Below are 20,209 nucleotides of genomic sequence, written 5' to 3' on the forward strand. Positions count from 1 at the left end.
AAGCGACCACTGCTGTCCCAATTCTATCCTTCAAATTTGCTGCATAGAGTTTCTCATACTATATTACCAAGAAGGGAATGGCGCTAGTGTCTACACGGGCTCCTTCAGCGGCACTTGTACAGATAGGGAATTACGGGAAGTACAAGCTTCGGATATCTGCTTCGGATGAATCACGTTCTTGAAAATCGCGAAGCCTGTTTGCCGATTGTCAAGCAAAGTGGTGTGAAGTTATTTTCAATTCAAAGCTGGAACTCTATGGTATGCTGCATAACTAGAAGCTCAGTGGTTTGCTGTGAAGACGGCACATTGCTCATTCCAATGCACCATACCGAAACAACGACTCGAGATCCTTATAGTTACTGCGCACAAACGAGGTTTCCAGCCACGATAAGTGAGATGTTAGCTACTTATTCTAGCAGAAAAACAAAACTTTATTTGTAGCGCACGAAAAAAGCAGGACAAAACAAACTAAAATGCAGGGGTGGTAGCTTCCAACATGTTGCAGTAAGATGAAAAGTTTAATTGGGATTCATCGTGTGCGATGTTGGCCCTTACCTGTCCTGTGTTTTTGGTGTTGCGATGTAAACAAGTTCATGATGCACTTCCAACATTACGGTCTTTTACGTGCGCTACAGAGGAAATGAACTGAAGATGAGCTACCAAGCAGCCCGATAGGGCATCCTCCTCCGAGAGAGAGAAAGAAAGTAAAATTTTTATTTCTGTGTTGCTATTGTTATTGCAGTGAGAAAAATGGCCATACAGATTGAAGACTTCTTCGGAACTACTGTCAGCATGCATTATGTATTTAGCACAAACGTTGAGTTAAAACGTGTAACTTGAAATTATGCAGCCACAGTTAATCTAAGACAGCTTTTTGAAACAAAATTATATGTTTTGTAATGAATTGTATTATACTGCTAGGTAATGGCGTAATATTAATAGGTAATAAATATTATATAAAAGAATTTATCCAAAATAATAGCGTCTTGCAGCGCCTTCTATTAACTTTGCGTAGTTGGCGCAAAAAAGCCAGGCTTGACACTGCACTAAGACCCTGAGCGGTGTATTCAAACGGAAGCGGAAAGGTGGCAACACAAGCAACAGAGGCACGAGCGCTTTTCGTCTTGGTGGTCGTGACACTGGTGGCACCACAGCGACCGCAGATAACACGCCGAGTGAGCCCAGTGCCCGAAACCACCCACGAAATGAGCGCGCCTCTGCAAACAGTAGCCTCGGATATCCGCAGCCTCTCCTCGCACCAGCGGACCATCTCGACGACGGGTGAGTGCTGGTCTCGTTGTCGCAGGTTTCAACAGTGCAATTGCACGTTATTGTAGCCGTAACTGTGGACATTTATCGTGTACTGCACTGGTCGAGGCGCTGCTCATTGCGCCGCCCCTTATCCCGCAGTGTTGCGTGTTAACGGCTTTTTTTGAAATTAATGAGTTCTGGAATAGTGTACGCTATTTTGGGACAGTGTTTGTCGCCACATACATGTGTCGTACGCTATCCTCTTGCGTACAGACGGAGTCGCGCTTGTTTAAAGCTCCCAGCCGGCCACTCCTGCCACCGTTTTCTATAGACATGCGCAAAGCACGACGCCTTATCGAACATGGTCATACGGCGTGCTAGATAGTTGTGCCGTAATTCAAGCATGAACGGAAGCTTGTAGTTAACGCGAGGTAGTAGCTGCAGACAACAGCGTCCACAGCCTCGCGTTCCACTGCTGTAGAGGAGTTCTGTATGCACTCCCGCTAAGTGATGGAAAAGCGGGCACGCAGCTAACTCCCATCTTTGCGTGCCTTATTCTAAGGCCCGTATTCACAGACCAACCTTACTCTTACCCCGCGCTTTCCTTGTAAACTTGGTGCGTTTGATGAAAAATGTAGGTCAGTATTCACAAGGAAATTGTGTATTTGTTTTTACGTTAACATTTCCGTGCCTTTATAACACACTTATAGTGCACACGAACCCCAGGAGCACGTCACATTACGATAAGATGGATGTGTGAAAACAGGCCTAAAACTGCCTACTAGCTTCACACCACACGCCAGCTTCACGAAGGTGCTGTCATATAATGAAATGCGTTATAATGTTTGTCACCTCAAAGTATGCTATGACGGCAGCGGTTTAGTGCATAGAAGCTTGTATCGGAGCACAATGCAATTACTTGTTTTTAGAAACAGCTATGCTAGCTCAAGTTGCATTGGGAATGGTTCTACTTAGCGTTTAGCACCTGATGAGGCAGTTTCGCATTTGCGAAATGTGTCCTGTTTACCACATGATCAATTTTCGAAGTCACTGTAGCGTAGCACTCGTGGCAGCCAGCCAGCAAGAGAAAAAGACGAGCGCTGGTGGCTTCTGGTGTGTGGTTTGGAAAGTGTTCTGGCTCATGGCCAGGACAGACATATGCGCTACGAATGCTTCAATTTTTCACTTGGCCAGTGTCTTAATGGAGCTGCGGCCTAGTCAGCCGCCTTTAAGTCCTCATGCATCTTGCATCCTTTTCAAATGCACTGCATGCAGTCAACACTTCATGTGTCATTGCTTGTATATTGAGCAATCTTCGTGCAGTGAGAATTTATTTTGTCTACAATGCCACGTCCTCGCTCAAATAGCCAAATTTCCTGCTGTGAAAATTATTTCCCTGCTGAAACTGGAAACGTTTCCAGCTGGCTTTCCAGTATGGATTTTCAGCTCTGTGCTCGAACTATCATTTCAAGCTATTAAAGTGAAATTGTCAGCCTCAAAGACAGTGTTCACCTAAAACCAGGCTAGAAAGCATATTCGCAGCTGAGAATTTGCATCCCATTTTCATGTTGCTTCAAAAGTTATAAACGTGGTTTGTTGTTTTATCTTTTAGCAGTGCACTAACACAGCTATTAATGAACTAATACTACCTGGAGTTCTGGCCACCCCCATGGCTGTGAACTGCCACTGTTTTGTTCTTGGAGTGGCGCAAAGCTTGTCTACTATTTTATAAGGCTTCACAATTTCGAAAGTGTGGTATTGCATGCCGTGCGGCAGATGCCGACGTACATATGGGTCTGCCATTAAAGGGAACACCTGCGTGCATGGCATGTTTGAATTTTGCTCTGTTGCAAAATCACAGTGGCTTAGATTTGCATAAGACTAACAGTGATTGACAGTTCTGACTCCCCTTGACAGGCTAGTGCCATGCTCAAACACCGTTTCTTTATCCACTTGCTGCTAGAGGGCTTGAAATATGAATTGGTTTTTGTAGTGTACCCTTTAACAATGGATTGTACGGTACATCTTGAGTTAACTTTCTGTGTGGTTCTCGAGATTCATAGCTCTAAGAAATTCTATATCTAAGAAATTATTTTCTTAAGTTCGAGAAATACCGGCATGTGATATGAATTTCATATCGAATATACGTGCTATCTGTGGGTAATAAAATGGCACATCCATTATGTGGAGGGCATCGCAGATATGAACCTATTCGCCGCAGAAACAGCGGATTGATCAAGTTATGTGGCCAGAGGCCACATAACTTATCTCGCTCTCCAAATCCAAAGCAATGTTGTCCCACCTAGAAAAGGTACAAATAAGCATAGACATGCGAATTGACCGTTTATCGCCAAGTTGTGGAGTTATAGACTGCAAGGCGCTGTATTTGAAAGGCAGCTTCGTCGCAATACATTCAGATTGTGGACTTCAGTTTGCTGGCTTTGAACACTGCACAAGCACCACATATGCAGTGTGTTGAGTGGTACTGGCTTGTCTGGCACCACAGAAGGGGGACCAAGTCTCTTTGCGCTGTCGTGTGTAGCTAACACAATGTCTGAGAAGTGTGAAAAGGGTTTTGGAAAGCATGCTTCCCTGTTTGACTACGTGGCAAATGTTCGCTATTGTAATATCGGGGACATGCTGTGCACTGCCGAGCCTGGTCGAGGCTGATCAGGATCAGGTTTCCCAAGTGACTGGCTCTAACCTGCGGCTTGTGTCAGAGACCCAATCATAATCATGAAATTTGATTGAGATCAGGCACGATTGTGTTCAAAAGCGGTCGCATGATACCGGCATAATACACCTTGATTTGTTGTCTTTGCAGAGTTCGACGTGGCGCACCCTATCGCGGCAAAGTCTGCGCTGATCCAAGGAAGGCGTCATGCACTCTCCGACAGGGTCAACCACAGTTTCTCTGGAGGCGTGAGTAATTATTTTAATCTGTGTCGCGCTGTACACTGCAGAATCTGTGCAGGCATGACTGCACTGCAACTCGAAGTCCAAAGAAGCCATGCTCACCTGACGAAGGTGTAGCAGCCCGCACAACTTGAACACAGTCCCGCTCTTGCACATAGCCATGTTCTGCGAAGGGGGCAGCGTAGGGGGGAGGGGCGTTCAGCGTCCAGCTCACATCAGTCAGGAGTGTGCGTCCATTGGTTCAATCATAGAGGAAAAAATGCCACAGACTTATCAAGTTGTATTTGACTTAGGGAGGGTGTCTACTGTCATTTCTGAAAAAGGAACTGTTTTGCGACAAGGCAGAGGCAAGCAAACTGCACTGTTATCCGACCACCCCACAAGGCATGCTTCACTGTTAAATGAATGCTCTTTCCTCTTATGTCAGTGATAGTATCCAAGTACTCTCTTCTGATGCTGTGCACATACACCACTTTCAAATAATGAGCCCTGCCTTTTCTGTTTGTTTTCCATTTTGCCTCACAGCGCATGTGTTCCCGGCTTGGCATTGACATAAGTCGATGGAAAAATTCGAGCTCACTGAGACTCGCTCAAGAAACGTAGTTTGCACCTAGGGCTCACTCAGACTCTGTGAACTTTTTCTCGGCTTGACTTGCTTGGACTCGCACTCCCGAACGTATTATTCATACAGACTCGCTTGCACTTAGGCTTGCGGCTCACCCTGTCGTGGTGGTCTAGTGGCTAAGGTACTCGGCTGCTGACCCACATGTTGCGGGATCGAATCCCGGCTGCGTTGGCTGAATTTTTGATCGAGGCGCAAATGCTGCAAGCCCGTGTGCTCAGATTTGGGTGCACACTAAAGAACCCTAGGTGGTCAAAATTTCCAGAGTCTTTCACTACGGCTTTCTCATAATCATATGGTGGGTTTAGGACGTCGAACCCCACGTATCAATCGATTGGACTCATGGCTTCATCACAGTCTGAGTGCGCATGAGTGAGTCGACTCGCAAGTCCATTGGCTAAGAATTAGCTGTTTTTGTCATGGTGTAATTGCTCTTTAACGCCAATATCTCCCATTATCATCTGCTATACAATATGCCTTTTCATCTTTTACCATCAAATATGAGTTATCAGAGGTCACTATCCAGTGAGATTTTTTTAAACTGAAAATTGCGACTTGCACAAGCTGTCATTATCAAGAATTTCTCATGCAAAAGTATGCAGGGAGAGCTCGTGGCACTTCTCCTAACTGACCCTTCTTATCAGTGAATGCTGAGGTGGCGCTTGTACTCTAGTTTGCTGAGGTACGTGCAAATAGGCACGAGTGTAAAAGTAAGCTGATGTAATGCTGATGGTAATCTTGAGGATGAGTAGATAGGACTGTAGGTGGGAAAAAAACGGGGGAGCTTGCTTTGATTCACTAAAGAAACACTATATTACGCACTCGGGTCTTGCTCGGGCGGAGACTCACCAAAGACTTGTACAACCAGACTGACTTGGACTCTCAAAATTTTTCTTCTACTGAACTCGCTTGGACTCGGCAAAATATTACATACCCGAGCTCATTCACTCAGACACGGGGCCCAATTGAAGTGAGCCTACTCATGAGCGAGTTTTCCGAGCTTTGTGAGTGTTTCACACTGCAGATGTTCTCTAATGTGAAAATTAATAAACCTTAAAAGTAGGCCTGTTTTAGGTCTCCCTGATTACTCACCTGATATACTTAATTTAGTTATTTTGGAGCTATAAAATGCTGTAGGCCCATGTGCTCTGATTGCTGTGTGCGTTGAAGAACCCCGGATGGTCCAAATTTCCGTAGACTTTTGTTACGGCGTGTCTCATAATCATATGGTGGTTTTGGGATGATAGACCCCGCATATCAATCAGTCATTTTCGGAGCTACATATAAAGCGTCCCTGCTGCTCAATTTACAGGGTAATCTGTATTAAAAAAAAAACAAACTGAGAATGTGTTTTAAAAGCAGTAGTGCAGCAAAGGATTGACTATAAAGGTTGACATGAACGCATATAGTACTCATTCAATGCTTCACTTCTTTAGCACAATGATCAGAACAAGCTGTACTTTGGCTTCATTTAATTGTCTCCCAGGGGCTTGCCATCATGCAGTACAACAAAGTGGGCTGCTGTTCGACATAGCACCAATTGTTTGTTGCTGCCAACTTATCGGCACATGAAACATTCAGACTGCTTTTAAGCAGTGTGGGAACCTGCTGCACACTTGGCTTAATCGTTGGAGTTGCATTGCTTGGAAGCAAACAGATAATTAATGATGCCGAAATTGCATGGGGTGAAATGCTTGTTAAAATAATTTAAGTGTGCAACAAATAAGCAAATGATTTGAATAAGAAAGCACTCCTCGCACAAAGAAGCTCCTCACACGAAGAACCTCGACTTATTCCTTGCTTTCAACCTGCAATGATCTTAGTTATGCTACTGAAATGCTATTTTCCCATCAATTCACTACTGTTTATGATTACTAGATTTCAGTTTCTTTTTTTTTTTTTTAAACCTGGTCAGTAGTGATCAAATCTGAAGTACATGACTCTGCAGTACTTAAAGATAAACTTGTGAACCACATTTTCATGCTTTTATAAAGTAGCTATCGGTTGTCTGAGCTTCGTGGGGTGCCACCCCAGTGCCGTCAACGTGCTCTAAGTCACCACCATATGCTTTTCAGTGGCAACCTTATACTGTTTTTATAGCAAGACTGTTTGCTGGCCTATTTGGTAATAAGACATAATTTAGTCACTGATTAGAACACACACAAAGTGACAAACAGTGACAGGACGAACGGCTCGTGCAAGTGTTTTGGGCGTTAACCCAGAAGTAAACAGACAGCATACATGTGCAGCCTCGTCGCAGCCTGGGCTATGTGCGCTGTTGAACACATCATTTGGCCTTCAAATGCATAACGCGCTTTTATGCACGGTTCTTGAGTGGACAACTTTTACTCACTTTGCTCCATTCAACTGCATACTGCTGCAGAGGATCACTTTTGCTTAAGTCACCACAATGTTCGCGGTGCTACATTCCAGGATCAGTGCTACATTTCTGGCTTGTGTTTGCTCGAAATGAATACACTGATTGGCAATAAATCATCGTCCTATTTTGGGCCCAAACTTGATTATTGCTGCACAAAAATAGAACGCGACTGACTTGAGACTAAATACATCTCTTATTATACCCTAATTAGGTTTGATTACTGATAACAGTACAAATCATCAAGGTACTATTTTCTCCTTCTTCCTGTAGAGTATCAAGTGCTGTGGGATGTAGTGCAAATTGCGCAGATTGAGCCATTTCGCCATAATTCACACCTGAAGGGGATGTAGTCGAGCGCTGGATGTTGTCATTGCCAACCATTCCTCTACTCTTTTGCTCGGCTTTGCTCTACGTTAAATACAGGATGTTTTATTACTCGTCGAAATGACTGATTGGGCGAGTTGGTTAAGGTACACGCTTGTATTTCAAGCAAGCATGTTTTAACTCTGCTGTCAGATATCTCGAAACATAAAGGGCTTGTATTCTGAAACTACCATGGAAGGCAAAAGTGCCACTTTTCGCGTCGAATCTGATGTCGCCAATAACTAAGTAAACTACTTGCCTGTGCTGTAAAAGCGCTTGGCAACTGCTAGCGAGGCGTTTTCGTGCATATAGGTACTGGCTTCCACAATGTGGCCAGGTTCGGTTTGGGCTACTTGAAATATGAGTTCAAAGTGCTTTCAATGTTTCTTCCGTAATTGTTTAAAGCACAGTATAATATTCAAAGTATGCAGCTTTCTGTGAAATGTATTTTTGAAATGAGTTCAGCATGGCGTACTTGGAGAGTTCAGCTATGACGTAGTCTCGACAAGTTGCTAGTGCACCGTGTGAGAAATGGCGGGTTCATGCTGCTGGCATGTTCAAATAACAAAAATCACAATCTTGCAAAACGATTTTTTGAATGCACGCCAAGGTAGTGCTCGCGGTTGTGCACAATTACCAAGGATTGCCTCCTAGAAGCTATAGTCTGTGTCACTGAAATGCTAGACTTCACCACCAAGCGATGGTTGTAAGGGGTGTTTGTTTATTCTAGACATGTCAAAGCACTGTGGAACACAGTCATATTGACAGAAATATGCCATATGGCGCCCTTACTTTTTCAGTTTTGCTCCATAGTGAATCGTACCAAAGGTGACACTTGGAATTGTTGCCTTTTGCGGTCGTTTCACAATGCAGTCCCAACACTATTTTCATCTTCTCCCTGGTCAACTTGTCTGAATATGCTACCAAATGTTTGGGACATGAGTTCAGTAGCTCTTCTGTTCCGCGCCGCGGTGTCCTTCAGATCCACCGAGCTTTTCTCGCATGCAGGAGCTCTTGCAGACAGAGCACCTGCCAGGGTGATGTACAGTGTACGGTACACGTTTTGATTTTGTTGAACTAGTGCAATTGGGAATTTGATTGAGGGCTTCAACTACCGCCCCCATGCTGACATGATCACAGCACAGGGCAGTCACTGGCAAGTCTAAGAAGCATTGGGATTGTGAGTATTGTGAAGCTCTCAAGAAATGTGTAGCTGTCAGTTGTGCTATTAGATGCAACTCAACAGAATTTCAATTTTGAGTATACAGGCTTGTCCCGTCACGGTAATCTAGTGGCTAAGGTTCTTGGCTGCTGACCCGCAGGTGGTGGGTTCAAATCCTGGCTGGGGCGGCTGCATTTTCGACGGAGGCAGGAATGCTGTAGGCCCGTGTGTTCAGATTTGGGTGCACGTTAAAGAACCCCAGGTGGCTGAAATATCCAGAGCCCTCCACTACGGCCTCTCTCATAATCACATGGTAGTTTTGGGGCGGCACATTAAACCCCACATATCAATTAATCATCAATGAGTATACAGGCTTCATTGACCTAGGAAACTCCTGTGCGTCAAAGCATTTACAACCATAAAGTTATTTCTCTGAGTAGGGCAGTGTGATTTGGAACTCCTCTTGGCTAACGATTCTGTGTTTGACATCCTTGCTCAGCAGGCCCTCAGTGAAAAGACGAGCAGCGTGGACCAAGGGCCATCGCCTACAATTTGCTCCAGTGGTGAGCTCAATTCTTTGAGTAGATATGGAAAGTTTGAGAAAATAGGAGAAAACAAACGTTAAATCGGTGTAGACCGAATAAGTAGTTCCTTAAAACTGTGGTTGCAATAATGTTGCTGTTGAAGCTGGAGGCTTTTTTCACTTCACGCTTTTGTGACGGAAAAATAGCATGTTGCATAATAAAAAATGGAGCCAAGGAGGATATTTGATGTTTCTCCACTATTTCTTTACATTGGGTTCTATACTCTTCTGGAGCAAAAATTTGTCAATCTTATGTGCAAAGCGTCGCACATATGATTGTTTAAAGAATGAGTGGAGCGACACATATCTGTGATCACTGAGCCACAGAGTATTGCTTGCACTCATGGCCACAACTTCGCATGGTATGCACTAAAAACTTTGAAATGCACAAATAAGCCATTTAGATTATTCAAAGCTTGTCATTGGGTATTCAAAACATGTCAAGTTTTGAACACCTGATGCATGTAAACAGCATCTGTAGAAATCATCTCGGATCAAAGATAATGACTCTGCAAAATGAGGAAGGAGACCTTTATTATCACTTCTTTTATAGCTAACAGCATAACCTGCCAAGAGTTCAACGAACCGCAGAACAAACCCAGAGGATGAGTTGCAATTGCCAACAGTGAATGATTACTTTCGTCAAGTTTCGTGTATATTTTATGTGGGTTACAAGGGTGAAAATACAGTATGCTTTAATTCAAGTGGGTTGGTTGATCATTGGAGAACAAAAAAAGTCACAGTTTGCCGCAAAGGCGAAGCATTGAATGTGATGGCAAAAAATTAACAAATTGGAAGGTCACTCGAAGAATGGCAAGCAGATTCAAACGCGCCCTGTGTTTCGATCTTGGCAGTGGCATGAGAAATCGGGTTGCAAAGTTCAAAGTGCTTTGTTCTAATAGTAAAAAGGAAACCAAACACAACTGTAAACAAAGCCACGAATGTGTTTGAAACATGCAAGCAGGAAGGCTACACAAATATGTGTACTACCCATCATTCCCCATGGTCGCTGATTGAGCGCTGCACCAGAGTCCTCTGTAGTTAACTTAAGGAAACTCTATGGGTGGTAGTTTAAAACAAGCTTGCTTGCAGTGAATATGGGTGCTTGACGCGATAAACAATGATAGAACGAGGAACATTGTTAAACTGAATGTTTTGTCTTCAACGAGGCAGCGGACAAGACCCTAACATTTTTTATGCTACCACTGCTCATCATCACTTGTATTTACGAAAAAGTGTTATGTAAAACCCAAGATTGTTACCCTCAGCATATTTCTAGGCTTAGGTGCATATTCAATGCTTTGAATATTCGAAGGAATAATGCAGTATTTGAATTCACTTTGAATCCAAAATATTGAAAATTTGAAATTATTCAAGACGAACAAAAGGTGCATATTAATCCGCGTGTAACATTTTGTAGAAGTGGTTTCTTGGCAGTGGAGGGGTGCAAAGCTGTGAAAGCATCTTTCCAGGTATACCTTAGTTCACATTTTGTATAGTTTCTTAAATATACCCTAGAAGGAGCTCTGGCGCTAGTGTGTATATGAGCTGTAATGCACGGCTCTTCAGGGAGCACGGGAATGATAGGTAGTACACGGATTTGTCTAAACTTTGTACATCAAGCTTTGTTTAGGTTTGCGTGGCTTGAAGCTGTTTTTCCATGAAACAAAAATCTGCAAATGTTCAGCAGTTGCGCTTCAAAACCTTATTATTTTAGGATTAGGATTTCAAATCTAGTCCCAAAGCTCAAAAGCGTTCGTTTTGTCCTTCAAAACAAAACCGAAACACAGTAATAAACAAAGCCACAAGTGCGATCAGCCTCCCGCAAGTATGAAGACTAGGCAAATCTGGGTACTACCCATCATTCCCATGGTTTCTGATCGATCGTAGTGCCAGAGTCCTGTCTAGTTAATTTTGGGAAATTTCATGTCACATGTAACTTTTTGTAAATGTAGCTTCACTACTGTGAAGTGGTGCGTGAAAACACGTATTCAGGAGAACTGCATACTGGCGCGAAGCCCCACCTCAAGGTTATATGAAGATATTTCCTTCAAATTTATTCTTTTTTTTTTTTCATTTTCAATTTAAAAGCTCAATATACCGGCTTATAGACTCTAAGTATAGCAAACTTCAAAACTTAACATATTTTACAGGCTATCACTTGCATTCTATGGAAAGTCAAATTCTGCTACTATTTGAAGTTCTTTCCACTTCCTTTGATGCAAAAAAAATGACATTTGCACGGGCTTTGTTTGAATTTTCAAGAAATATCGTGCAGGTTAGTTTGGTCATGGCAAATGTGCCCCTCCTTCTTTACAATACTATGTGATATATACACTATTCAAATTAGCTTCAAAATTATTCGACCAAATTCACTATTTGCCCAAGCCAACATATTTGGTCTATCACAGTTGCTACTATTCTTGAAGGCCATGCCAATGAGTCGTTGTCGTTACTAAAATTCTGGGTTTGTTGACTTCTACAAGGGATATCTCTGCAGCAGCTTTCTCCTCATTTATTGAAACTGCCCTTTTTTTTTTTCATGGCTAACTTTGAGAAAAATTTTATCGTTGATCTATTGCAGCAGATGGGACCAAGTTGCGCCCTGTGGAAGTTCACAGTGCCACAGCACGAACATGCCTGACTGTGCCAAATCCCGAACCTGTTGTGCCAGTTCCAGAGGACATTCCTCAGGTGAGGTGTATCATTACCGCAATTAAAAAAGACTCAAGATTCTTAGTGTATTCACTTAAGATGCCTTGCTGAAAGCCATCTCCTTTTTTCTGCTGGGTTGATGTATAAGGGGGCAGGGAGCACGAGCTGTGGCTTCATGGGCCACTGCCAAGCGCCTTCTGTATTTTCTTCGCTTGAGGTTGCGCGATGTCTGGTATCGTCTGCCGCCAAAAGAATCGCTATTGCGCTGCGGCGGCATCGTCTGGCGTTACGTCTAATGATGTCGCGCCAGAATTTGTGCCACATGATGTTGTGATCACGTGATAATGATACTTTTTGCATCACTCGTCAGAGATGCTGAAGAACAGCCACCGCCACTAGTCAAATTTCATGTTTGAACAGGTGTCTAAGGATTTTATTTTAGGACAACCGCTTAGCTTGTGTTCCCTTAATCCGTTCATTATTATTTACGGATATGTAGCTTTCCTGTCCTGGATGTAGCATCAAAAGTTCTGCCACCGAGATCACTGGAGGCCTCCGTGCCTGTGTAGGGCGAGCCAGAAATGATGTTTATATGGTCACCTACTACAGTTCTTGGGGTACTTAAACTTTAACTTCTTCAGTCTGTGTGACCCTGTTTGGGGTCATCGATATGAGCGAGCACATCTAATAGTGGAGCAAACATATGTTTTTTTTTATCTGCGAAGTGAATTTTTCGTGCAGAGATTATTACTTTATGCTCAACGTCATTTTGGGCACCTGTGGTGCATAACCGGTTTTAATATGCCGTTTTCCAGCAGACATAACTTTTATGTCATCACAGTTTGTAATTATCTCTTTCTTCAGGCTCTCGTGGTTTATTTTTACTCAGTCTAGGTGACAGCACAACTGAAGAGCCTCTAACCAAGTTGTGATTAATTTTTACATATATTCTGTGTTTGAAATTGCAGTTAACAGCTGCTTGAAATAAATAATGTAATTCCATTTAAATAAAGTGAGGCAATAAGTTTTTCAGTTTTTTTAGTTATTTTGAATCCTAAGTAAACATTCAGCAATTTCTTGTATGGTCAAGAGCAAAATAAAGGTTTAAAATAAGTAGAGCTAATATTTCCTTCTTGGGACTGGGCAATTTACTGCTGTCTCTTCTGTAGACAAACTGTGCTCCCTCACACTGAAACTTCAACTAGCATGGTGCCGCATTCGAGCTACCCTAACTCGTATTGCTCGGTTCTCTTTTGATTCGACAGGCAGTGCGAGGAAAATGTTAGGATGCACTTGTAGCATTCATTTGAGCCGTGAAACTGGTCAACCGTAGCTAACTGGAGTTAAAAAGCTTGCAAAATACATAAGCTTTTTGTTTGAGTGCAACGAGATGGCATTCTGGGCCTCGTTGACATTTTCTGCCGGTGCACTATCCATGCTTCATTTCTGAGTGGTCTAGTGGTCGTGGTGCCAGACTGCCAACTTCCGGGATGCGGGATCATATCCTGGCTGAGGCGGCTGCATTTTGGATGGAGGCGAAAACGCTTGAAGCCCAAGTGCTTTCATTTACTAGGTGCCCTGTTTGTCGAAATTTTCTTCGGCGCGGTGGTCTAGTGGCTAAGGTACTCGGCTGCTGACCCGCAAGTCGCAGGATTGAATCCCGGCTGCGGCGGCTGCATTTCCAATGGAGGCGGAATGCTGTAGGCCCGTGTGCTCAGATTTGGGCGCACGTTAAAGAACCCCAGGTGGTCGAAATTTCCGGAGCCCTCCACTACGGCATCTCTCATAATCATATGGTGGTTTCGGGACATTAAACCCCACATATCAATCAATGTTTGCCGAAATTTCTGGAGTTCATCATTATGGAATCCCACATATTCTTGCTGTGGTTTAAACATGATAGTGCTAAAGAGCACGTTTCGCGAAAATTCGGGCGTCAGTGTGAGCGTCGTTGGTGGCAAGCAAAAAATATTGTGCATGACCAAAAAATGAAAGAAGATGCAAATAAAAGAAGTAATACAAGTTTCCGGATCTGAGTGAGGAACAAACGAGGGTGGCAAGCAGGTGTTCTACCACAAAGCCACAAGGTTTGTTGAAACTGCTTTGGAAAAAGGCACTATGTATGTTGTGTAGGGGAAAGAGATTCCTTAACACATCATATATTGTGTGGGAAAAGTTGGAATTGTGCCAGGCATTGAAAGATATGAATTGAGCAAAGAGTGGGTATACTAAAGGCCCATCCATTGCAAAGCACTCACATATGTACTCAATCGTCATCAGCACCAGAACCATAGACAAGGTGAACAGCTGCGGCGTGTTGCTCTGTGGACATGTGGGGGCTGTTTCGCTGATTGAAAAAGAAATATTCATTACGTAGTGTACTTGCAAAAGGCATTCAGTGATGCTCTGAAACCGCCAATGTTACGCGCACAGTTGTTCAGTGCTTTACGACACTACTGAGGCATGCACCAAGTATTGAAACGGGTAAACAGTTCAGGAGGAGATGGGTGGGAGGCCCAATCACACTCTTGTGCCTTACTCTTGAAGGTGAAGCTAAAGTGTCCTTGAATTTTGGGGGCATAAAATTCCAACTGATATTACTGGTTGTCAAGCACCTTCGTGTGTCTGCTTGTCGACGTCAAGTGTTGTCGTGGCGTATCAAGTCGTGGTCCATCATAAAGAGGGTGGTTGCCACGAAAATTGGCTAAATTTCACTACTCGCGACTGATCCGACGAAAATGAAGGCAACAGCCCATCAAATAGCTGATGACTTTAGTGCAGCAGCGAGTCCCTTTCCTGCATGCCCAGTTTCTGGCTTTGTGCCACTAGTGCCTCGTCAAAGCAATCTCTCAAGATGGTGCACGCTTCACCCCTCCCCAGGTTTCGTGTTAGTCGACCTCAAACACCTTCCCTGCATGCTTTGTTTCTCCTCGGTTTTCTTCATTATCTCCTCTCGGTGTACGCATCGGCCACTCCATGGGTAAAGGGAATCGACGATTTTTTGTTGATGGACAACTCCGCAGACTCCTAAATTTTGGCGACACAGGCTCTGTTTGGCGCATTGCATTGAAAATTCCATCCTCCGTGCATGCGTGGCGCATGACTTCTAGACACAGCTGTGTTCAGAATGAAATAACAAAACTACGGTCGCTTGTTGAGGCTTCCTCAAACTTGCATAGGGAAGAAGCGCCTCTGTACGCCAAGTGTGGCAGCAACACAGACCGGCACGTCCCGCCGCGATGGTCTAGTGGCTAAGGTACTCGGCTGCTGACCCGGAGGCCGCGGTATTGAATCCCGGCTGCGGCGGCTTCATTTTCGATGAAGGTGGAAATGTTGCAGGCCCGTGTGCTCAGATTTGGGTGCATGTTAAAGAACCCCAGGACAGACCCACAACCTAAAGCGCTTCACCCCTAAAACCTGTAATATTCTCTTCTGCATGCTCAGGTTATAAAATGTGTAAAAAACTGAACGTTGTATGACAATAATGAAGGTAGGGGTATTTCTTTAGAAGTCTTTTTACTTAGAAAGTACTTTTGTTTCACGCCGAGTGCATATGTCTGAAAATGTGGGATGTGCATAAAACCATGCATCGCTTACATGATCTGTGACATTGTTTCACAGACAGGAAGGTCGTCTTCGTAATCCGTGAAGTGTCGTTTTCAGCTACTTCGATTATATTATTATATTTGGCAATACTGACGTTCACCGCCACGGTCTTGATGAATTTCAGATATCATTCAAGCAGCAGGGTATGGGTCTCGCTTTTATTCACGAAATCCCTTAAATGAAGTAGCTCCAGCTTCTAGACCCACGACTTCCTTCGGTGAAAATTATGCGTGCTGGAATGAGCCCTCCAGTACGGCGTCTCTCATAATCATATCGGGTTTTTGGGATGTTAAACCCCACATATTAACCAAATCAACGTAGACCGGCATATCTTTCATCATTGGATTGGAGGAGGATTCAAGATGATTGTGTGTGTGAGGCCCCGCCGTGGTGGTCTAGTGGCTAAGGTACTCGACTGCTGACCTGCTGGTCACTGTGTCGAATCCCGGCTACAGCGACTGCATTTTCGATGTAGGCGAAAATGCTGTAGACCCACGTGCTTAGATTTGGGTTCACGTTAAGGAACCTCAGGGGGTCGAAATTTTCGGAGCCCTCCACTACGGCGTGTCTCGTAATCATATGGTGGCTTTGAGGTGTAAACCTGACATATCAATTAATTGTGTGTGTGTGATGATGATTCGGTGTGATGTGTGTGTGTGTGTAAACATTCCCACTACGACGGTGTAGTGGTTTTGGTGCAAGACTGCTGGCCCAGAGTAGTGGGTTTGAATCCTAAATTGGCAATTAATTTTGCTATCGTAGTGTTTTGTTACAGTGAAGACTGCTGGCCCAGAGTAGTGGGTTTGAATCCTAAATTGGCAATTAATTTTGCTATCGTAGTGTTTTGTTACAGTGAAATTTATGTCTCGTGACATTTTCTGCAACGTGCAGTTCAGATTCATGAGTTAAGAATCGGTATGTTTTTATTGTGTGATGTTGGAGTAGAAGTTAGTTTGCTGGTTTGGAAGTTCACTTTGCTGTTTTCAAGACTGCCTCTGTGCTGCTTACTGCAGAGTCCTGAAGAGAAGGCTGGCGACCTTTCCATGGAAGTGATGCACAACAAGCTCGATTACTCAGGTAGGCTGACTTCTGTAGCAAGGCCTTGTGCAACTTCTTTCAAATAAAATAAACATCCAGACCACATTGATGGGGGACTCTAAACAAAAGCGTCCACGTGTCAGGTCTTCGAATTTCCGCTAAGGTAGTCCTTGTGGCTTTTTTTTTTTCAAATGGGAAACTTTTCAGCAAATCGTTCCTTGTCCGATGAACTAAAAAGTTTTTGTAAATCCTAACTATTCACCACTGGTCCACTAAAATTAAGGCAACACTTGACCAAACAACAAATGGCTGTGAAGCGAGGGCGGTGAGCCAAGGATGAGATAATACTAGGTACTGGGAAAAACATTGGCAGCTGCAAGAAGGCTCCAAAGTGACTGTTGGTCTACGCCGATGATGTGCCCGTGTCGTGTCTGTCACTGTCTGCGGTTTAAATCTAACTGTTTTGAGCTAAAAATCGACGAAATAACGACCTAGCTAAAGCCTAGCAACAACTTAAAAGCAACCTATAAGCTGCATCACTTATAGCTAAGGCCTATAAAGACCACCTAGAAGCTACCTGATCAATCTTCAGAATCATGCACGTCCAGTTTCGCTGTGCAAGGCTTCCGTGGCTGAATGCATGCTGTTGCTTTTTTTGGGGCACTTTTTGGCCTGGTTTGACCTTATGACTTTACGGCCATAAGTTTGTCTCATGGAGTCGGCAAACCGTTATGTGCGCCCAGTGTCTATTATAGAGTCATCGAGGGGGGGGGAGGAGGAGAGGGGTCAAGTCTAGTGTTTTCTGTGAAGCTGATTATTCAGTGAGGTAGTGGCGCCAGCTGATCCGATGAACCAATGTGACGTAGCCTCGAACATTTCAGCCATACATTGCTTGCATAAGTTCACAGCAAGACAGTTAAAATACACTGTACTGTTGCTCACTATGCTCGTTAAAACTCCTCACCAAAGGAGCCAGTTCCATCTATAATACCGTATTTTGGCGCGTATAACCCGCACCAAAAACCCAAAAATTTCAGTGGAAAAGTGGAGGTGCGGATAATACGCGGGGTTTTTCTATAGTGCTGCTTCACAGCAATGCGTGTTGTGCTGTGAAGCCCCTTAACAGTGTAGCCAAGGCTACGTAGGCGGTTTCCGCAAATTCGTGTTGCTCCGCAAATAGCACGGCAGCTTGCGGCCGATTTTGGTTTCGCTTGCTTGCATTGTTGAAGCGTTCAGAAAAACATTTGGGGAGAGACAATTCGATTTTTCAGTGTAAAATCTCACTGTCACACCACAAGTATATTTTTTTGACGTTTGCGGCCACTCGGTGACCCTCCTCATGTCCCTACGTCACGGACGCCATGTTTACGTTTGGAAAGGGCTTGCCGAAAATGTGGTGCTCTCTAAGAAAGTTCTATAATTATTAAAGTTCCATAATGAATAAAGCAGTATTTATTTCAGCTAGGCAAATGAGATAATATAGTGCCTATAGAGATATTATCAGTAAATTAATCTACTACTTTTTGACGCGGTAGCAGGCATGCATTTCGGTTCTGTTGTTTCCAGGGTGCTGTTACAGTGTACTAGAAGGGGTAGCGCTGCCAAGTTGTCGCCGAGTGTGAGCGCTCTTTACCTCGCTGATGCCGCTAGTTCTCCACATCTCGACCCGTTCGCCAAGCCTAAGTCGATCTGTTCCGTCACCATGAGTAGCGTACGGCGGCAGGCCTTCACGACACAGCAAAAGCTTAAGATCAGTCGTCGCCGAGGAATTCGGAAATCGCGCAGCGGGAAGACGGCACGATGTGGACGAGTCCTGCGTGAGACTGTGGAGAAGGAAGAAAGAGGGCCTACAAGCCGCGCACCGCGACCGTAGGTCATTTCGTGGCCCCAAGACCGGTGCCTACCCTTAGCTGGAGGAGGAGCTAGTAAAGTTCATCGAAGATGTGAGAAGCAGGGGTCACGCCGTATCGACTGAGATGGCCTAAGTGGAAGCGCAGAGACTTTTGAGGGAGCTAGTCCTACCTCAGGAGTTCCGTGCGAGCCGCGGATGGCTGCACCGCTTTATGAAGCGGCAAGGGCTCTCAATCAGACGGCGGACTACAATATGTCAACGCTTGCTGGCTTCTTATAAGGAGAAGCTGCTCAAGTACCAGAGATATGTAATTGGCCTGAGAAAGCGGCACAATTACATTTTCTTGCAAATCGGCAATGCGAATGAAACTCCTGTTTATTTTGAAATGCCGTTGGACACGATTGAGAAGACGGGCAGCAGTTCGGTGAGCGTGCTGACCGGCGGGAACGCGAAACTGCGCATCACAGTCTTGCTTTGAGCCCTCGCTGACGGCACGCAACTGTGACCGTACTACATCTTGAAAATGAACTCTACCAAAGGTTCATTTGCCTGCCCGTGTGGTGGTGCGTGCACACGAGAACGCGTGGATGAACAGTGACTTGTTCGTAGACTGGATCAAGACGGTATGGGAGAAGAGGCCCGATGCGATGCTTGCAAAGAGGTCCATGCTCGTTCTTGACTCCTTTCATGGCCACACAACTGAGGAAGTAAAGCGCCGCCTTTCACGCAACGGCAGCGACTTAGTTCTTATACCCGGTGGAATATCGTCAATGTTGCAGCCTCTGGATGTGTCGCTTAACAAGCCCTTCAAAGCGCATGTTAAGCGCTATTACGCCAAGTGGATGGCCGTAGGCTGCTACGACTTGACACCGACAGGACGAGTCCGAAGGCCTGATATTGCCCTATTCTGCAAGTGGATTGTCGAGGCATGGTAGGCCATTCCAAGTGAGATGGTGCGAAAAAGTTTCAAGAAACTCTGCACCACAAACAACATAGGTTTAACCGAAAATGACCTTGTGCATAATAGTGAGGACTGCGGCTCAAGTGATAGCTCTAGCGAGAGCAGCGACAGTGAGTGAAATGGGACTGGCCTTGCAGACAGTGTATTCCGCTTGCTAAATAAAGCTTTTTCTGTCTACATATGTGCTATGTTGCTTGAGCAGTAGCTTCTGTACAGTCTTTCCTGTATATCAAATGTGCGGGCAATACGCGAGGATTTTTTTTTTTTTCCTCTGCGAGCTGAAAGTGGGGCTGCGGATTATATGCAGGGGCGGGTTATACGTGCAAAAATAGGGTAAGCGGATTTAGGCTTTTTCTTCTTTTTTTTTTGTTGCAGAGTCTGTTGTACAATATTCTGGTCACCTGCTGCGTTTTTCGTGCTTACGAGCATTTTCCCGCAAATATATAGTAATTTTGGTGATCATCACAATCACCAGTAGCACTTTGCTTGATCACTTTATGTAGTTGAGTGTTGAAGTTAAACATGCGCTGAGGGAATCGACAAAAATTGTTAACCATGCACTGGCAAACATGCATTCAAAAAATGGAGAGAATCTTGAAGGCAATGTTATAAGGTAAATACGTGTTTTTATTCGTAGTTGCACATACTTTAACTGTAGAAAATGGAATTTTTTTTCAACTGCCTGTCGTACTTCAGTGACATTTTTTTATGAATAAAATTCTATAAGGTGAGAAAAATTAACATTGTCGTTTATTTTGGGCTTCTTTGCAAAAGTGCCATTTTTCTCGTAGCTTCTTTCCTATTGATGTACTTTTTTACC

General features: G+C 44.2%; 1 protein-coding gene across 4 annotated transcripts in view; it reads left to right on the forward strand.

Moving 5' to 3' along the window:
* The first annotated feature begins 1,052 nt into the window (after window positions 1-1,052).
* The window catches only part of LOC119167309 (uncharacterized), a 29,808-nt gene continuing 10,651 nt past the window's right edge, over window positions 1,053-20,209 (forward strand). The window contains exons 1-5 of one of the 4 annotated variants that reach the window (XM_075866724.1): window positions 1,053-1,281; window positions 4,076-4,173; window positions 9,194-9,257; window positions 11,862-11,971; window positions 16,552-16,615. In XM_075866724.1, the coding sequence (XP_075722839.1) occupies window positions 1,206-1,281; window positions 4,076-4,173; window positions 9,194-9,257; window positions 11,862-11,971; window positions 16,552-16,615 (412 nt within the window). In that variant the 5' untranslated portion in view covers window positions 1,053-1,205. The remainder of the gene's footprint in view (window positions 1,282-4,075; window positions 4,174-9,193; window positions 9,258-11,861; window positions 11,972-16,551; window positions 16,616-20,209) is intronic. The other 3 variants (XM_075866726.1, XM_075866725.1, XM_075866727.1) reach the window with 3 other exon arrangements.

Source organism: Rhipicephalus microplus, chromosome 6, assembly GCF_043290135.1.
Source record: "Rhipicephalus microplus isolate Deutch F79 chromosome 6, USDA_Rmic, whole genome shotgun sequence".
Classification (NCBI taxonomy): domain Eukaryota; kingdom Metazoa; phylum Arthropoda; class Arachnida; order Ixodida; family Ixodidae; genus Rhipicephalus; species Rhipicephalus microplus.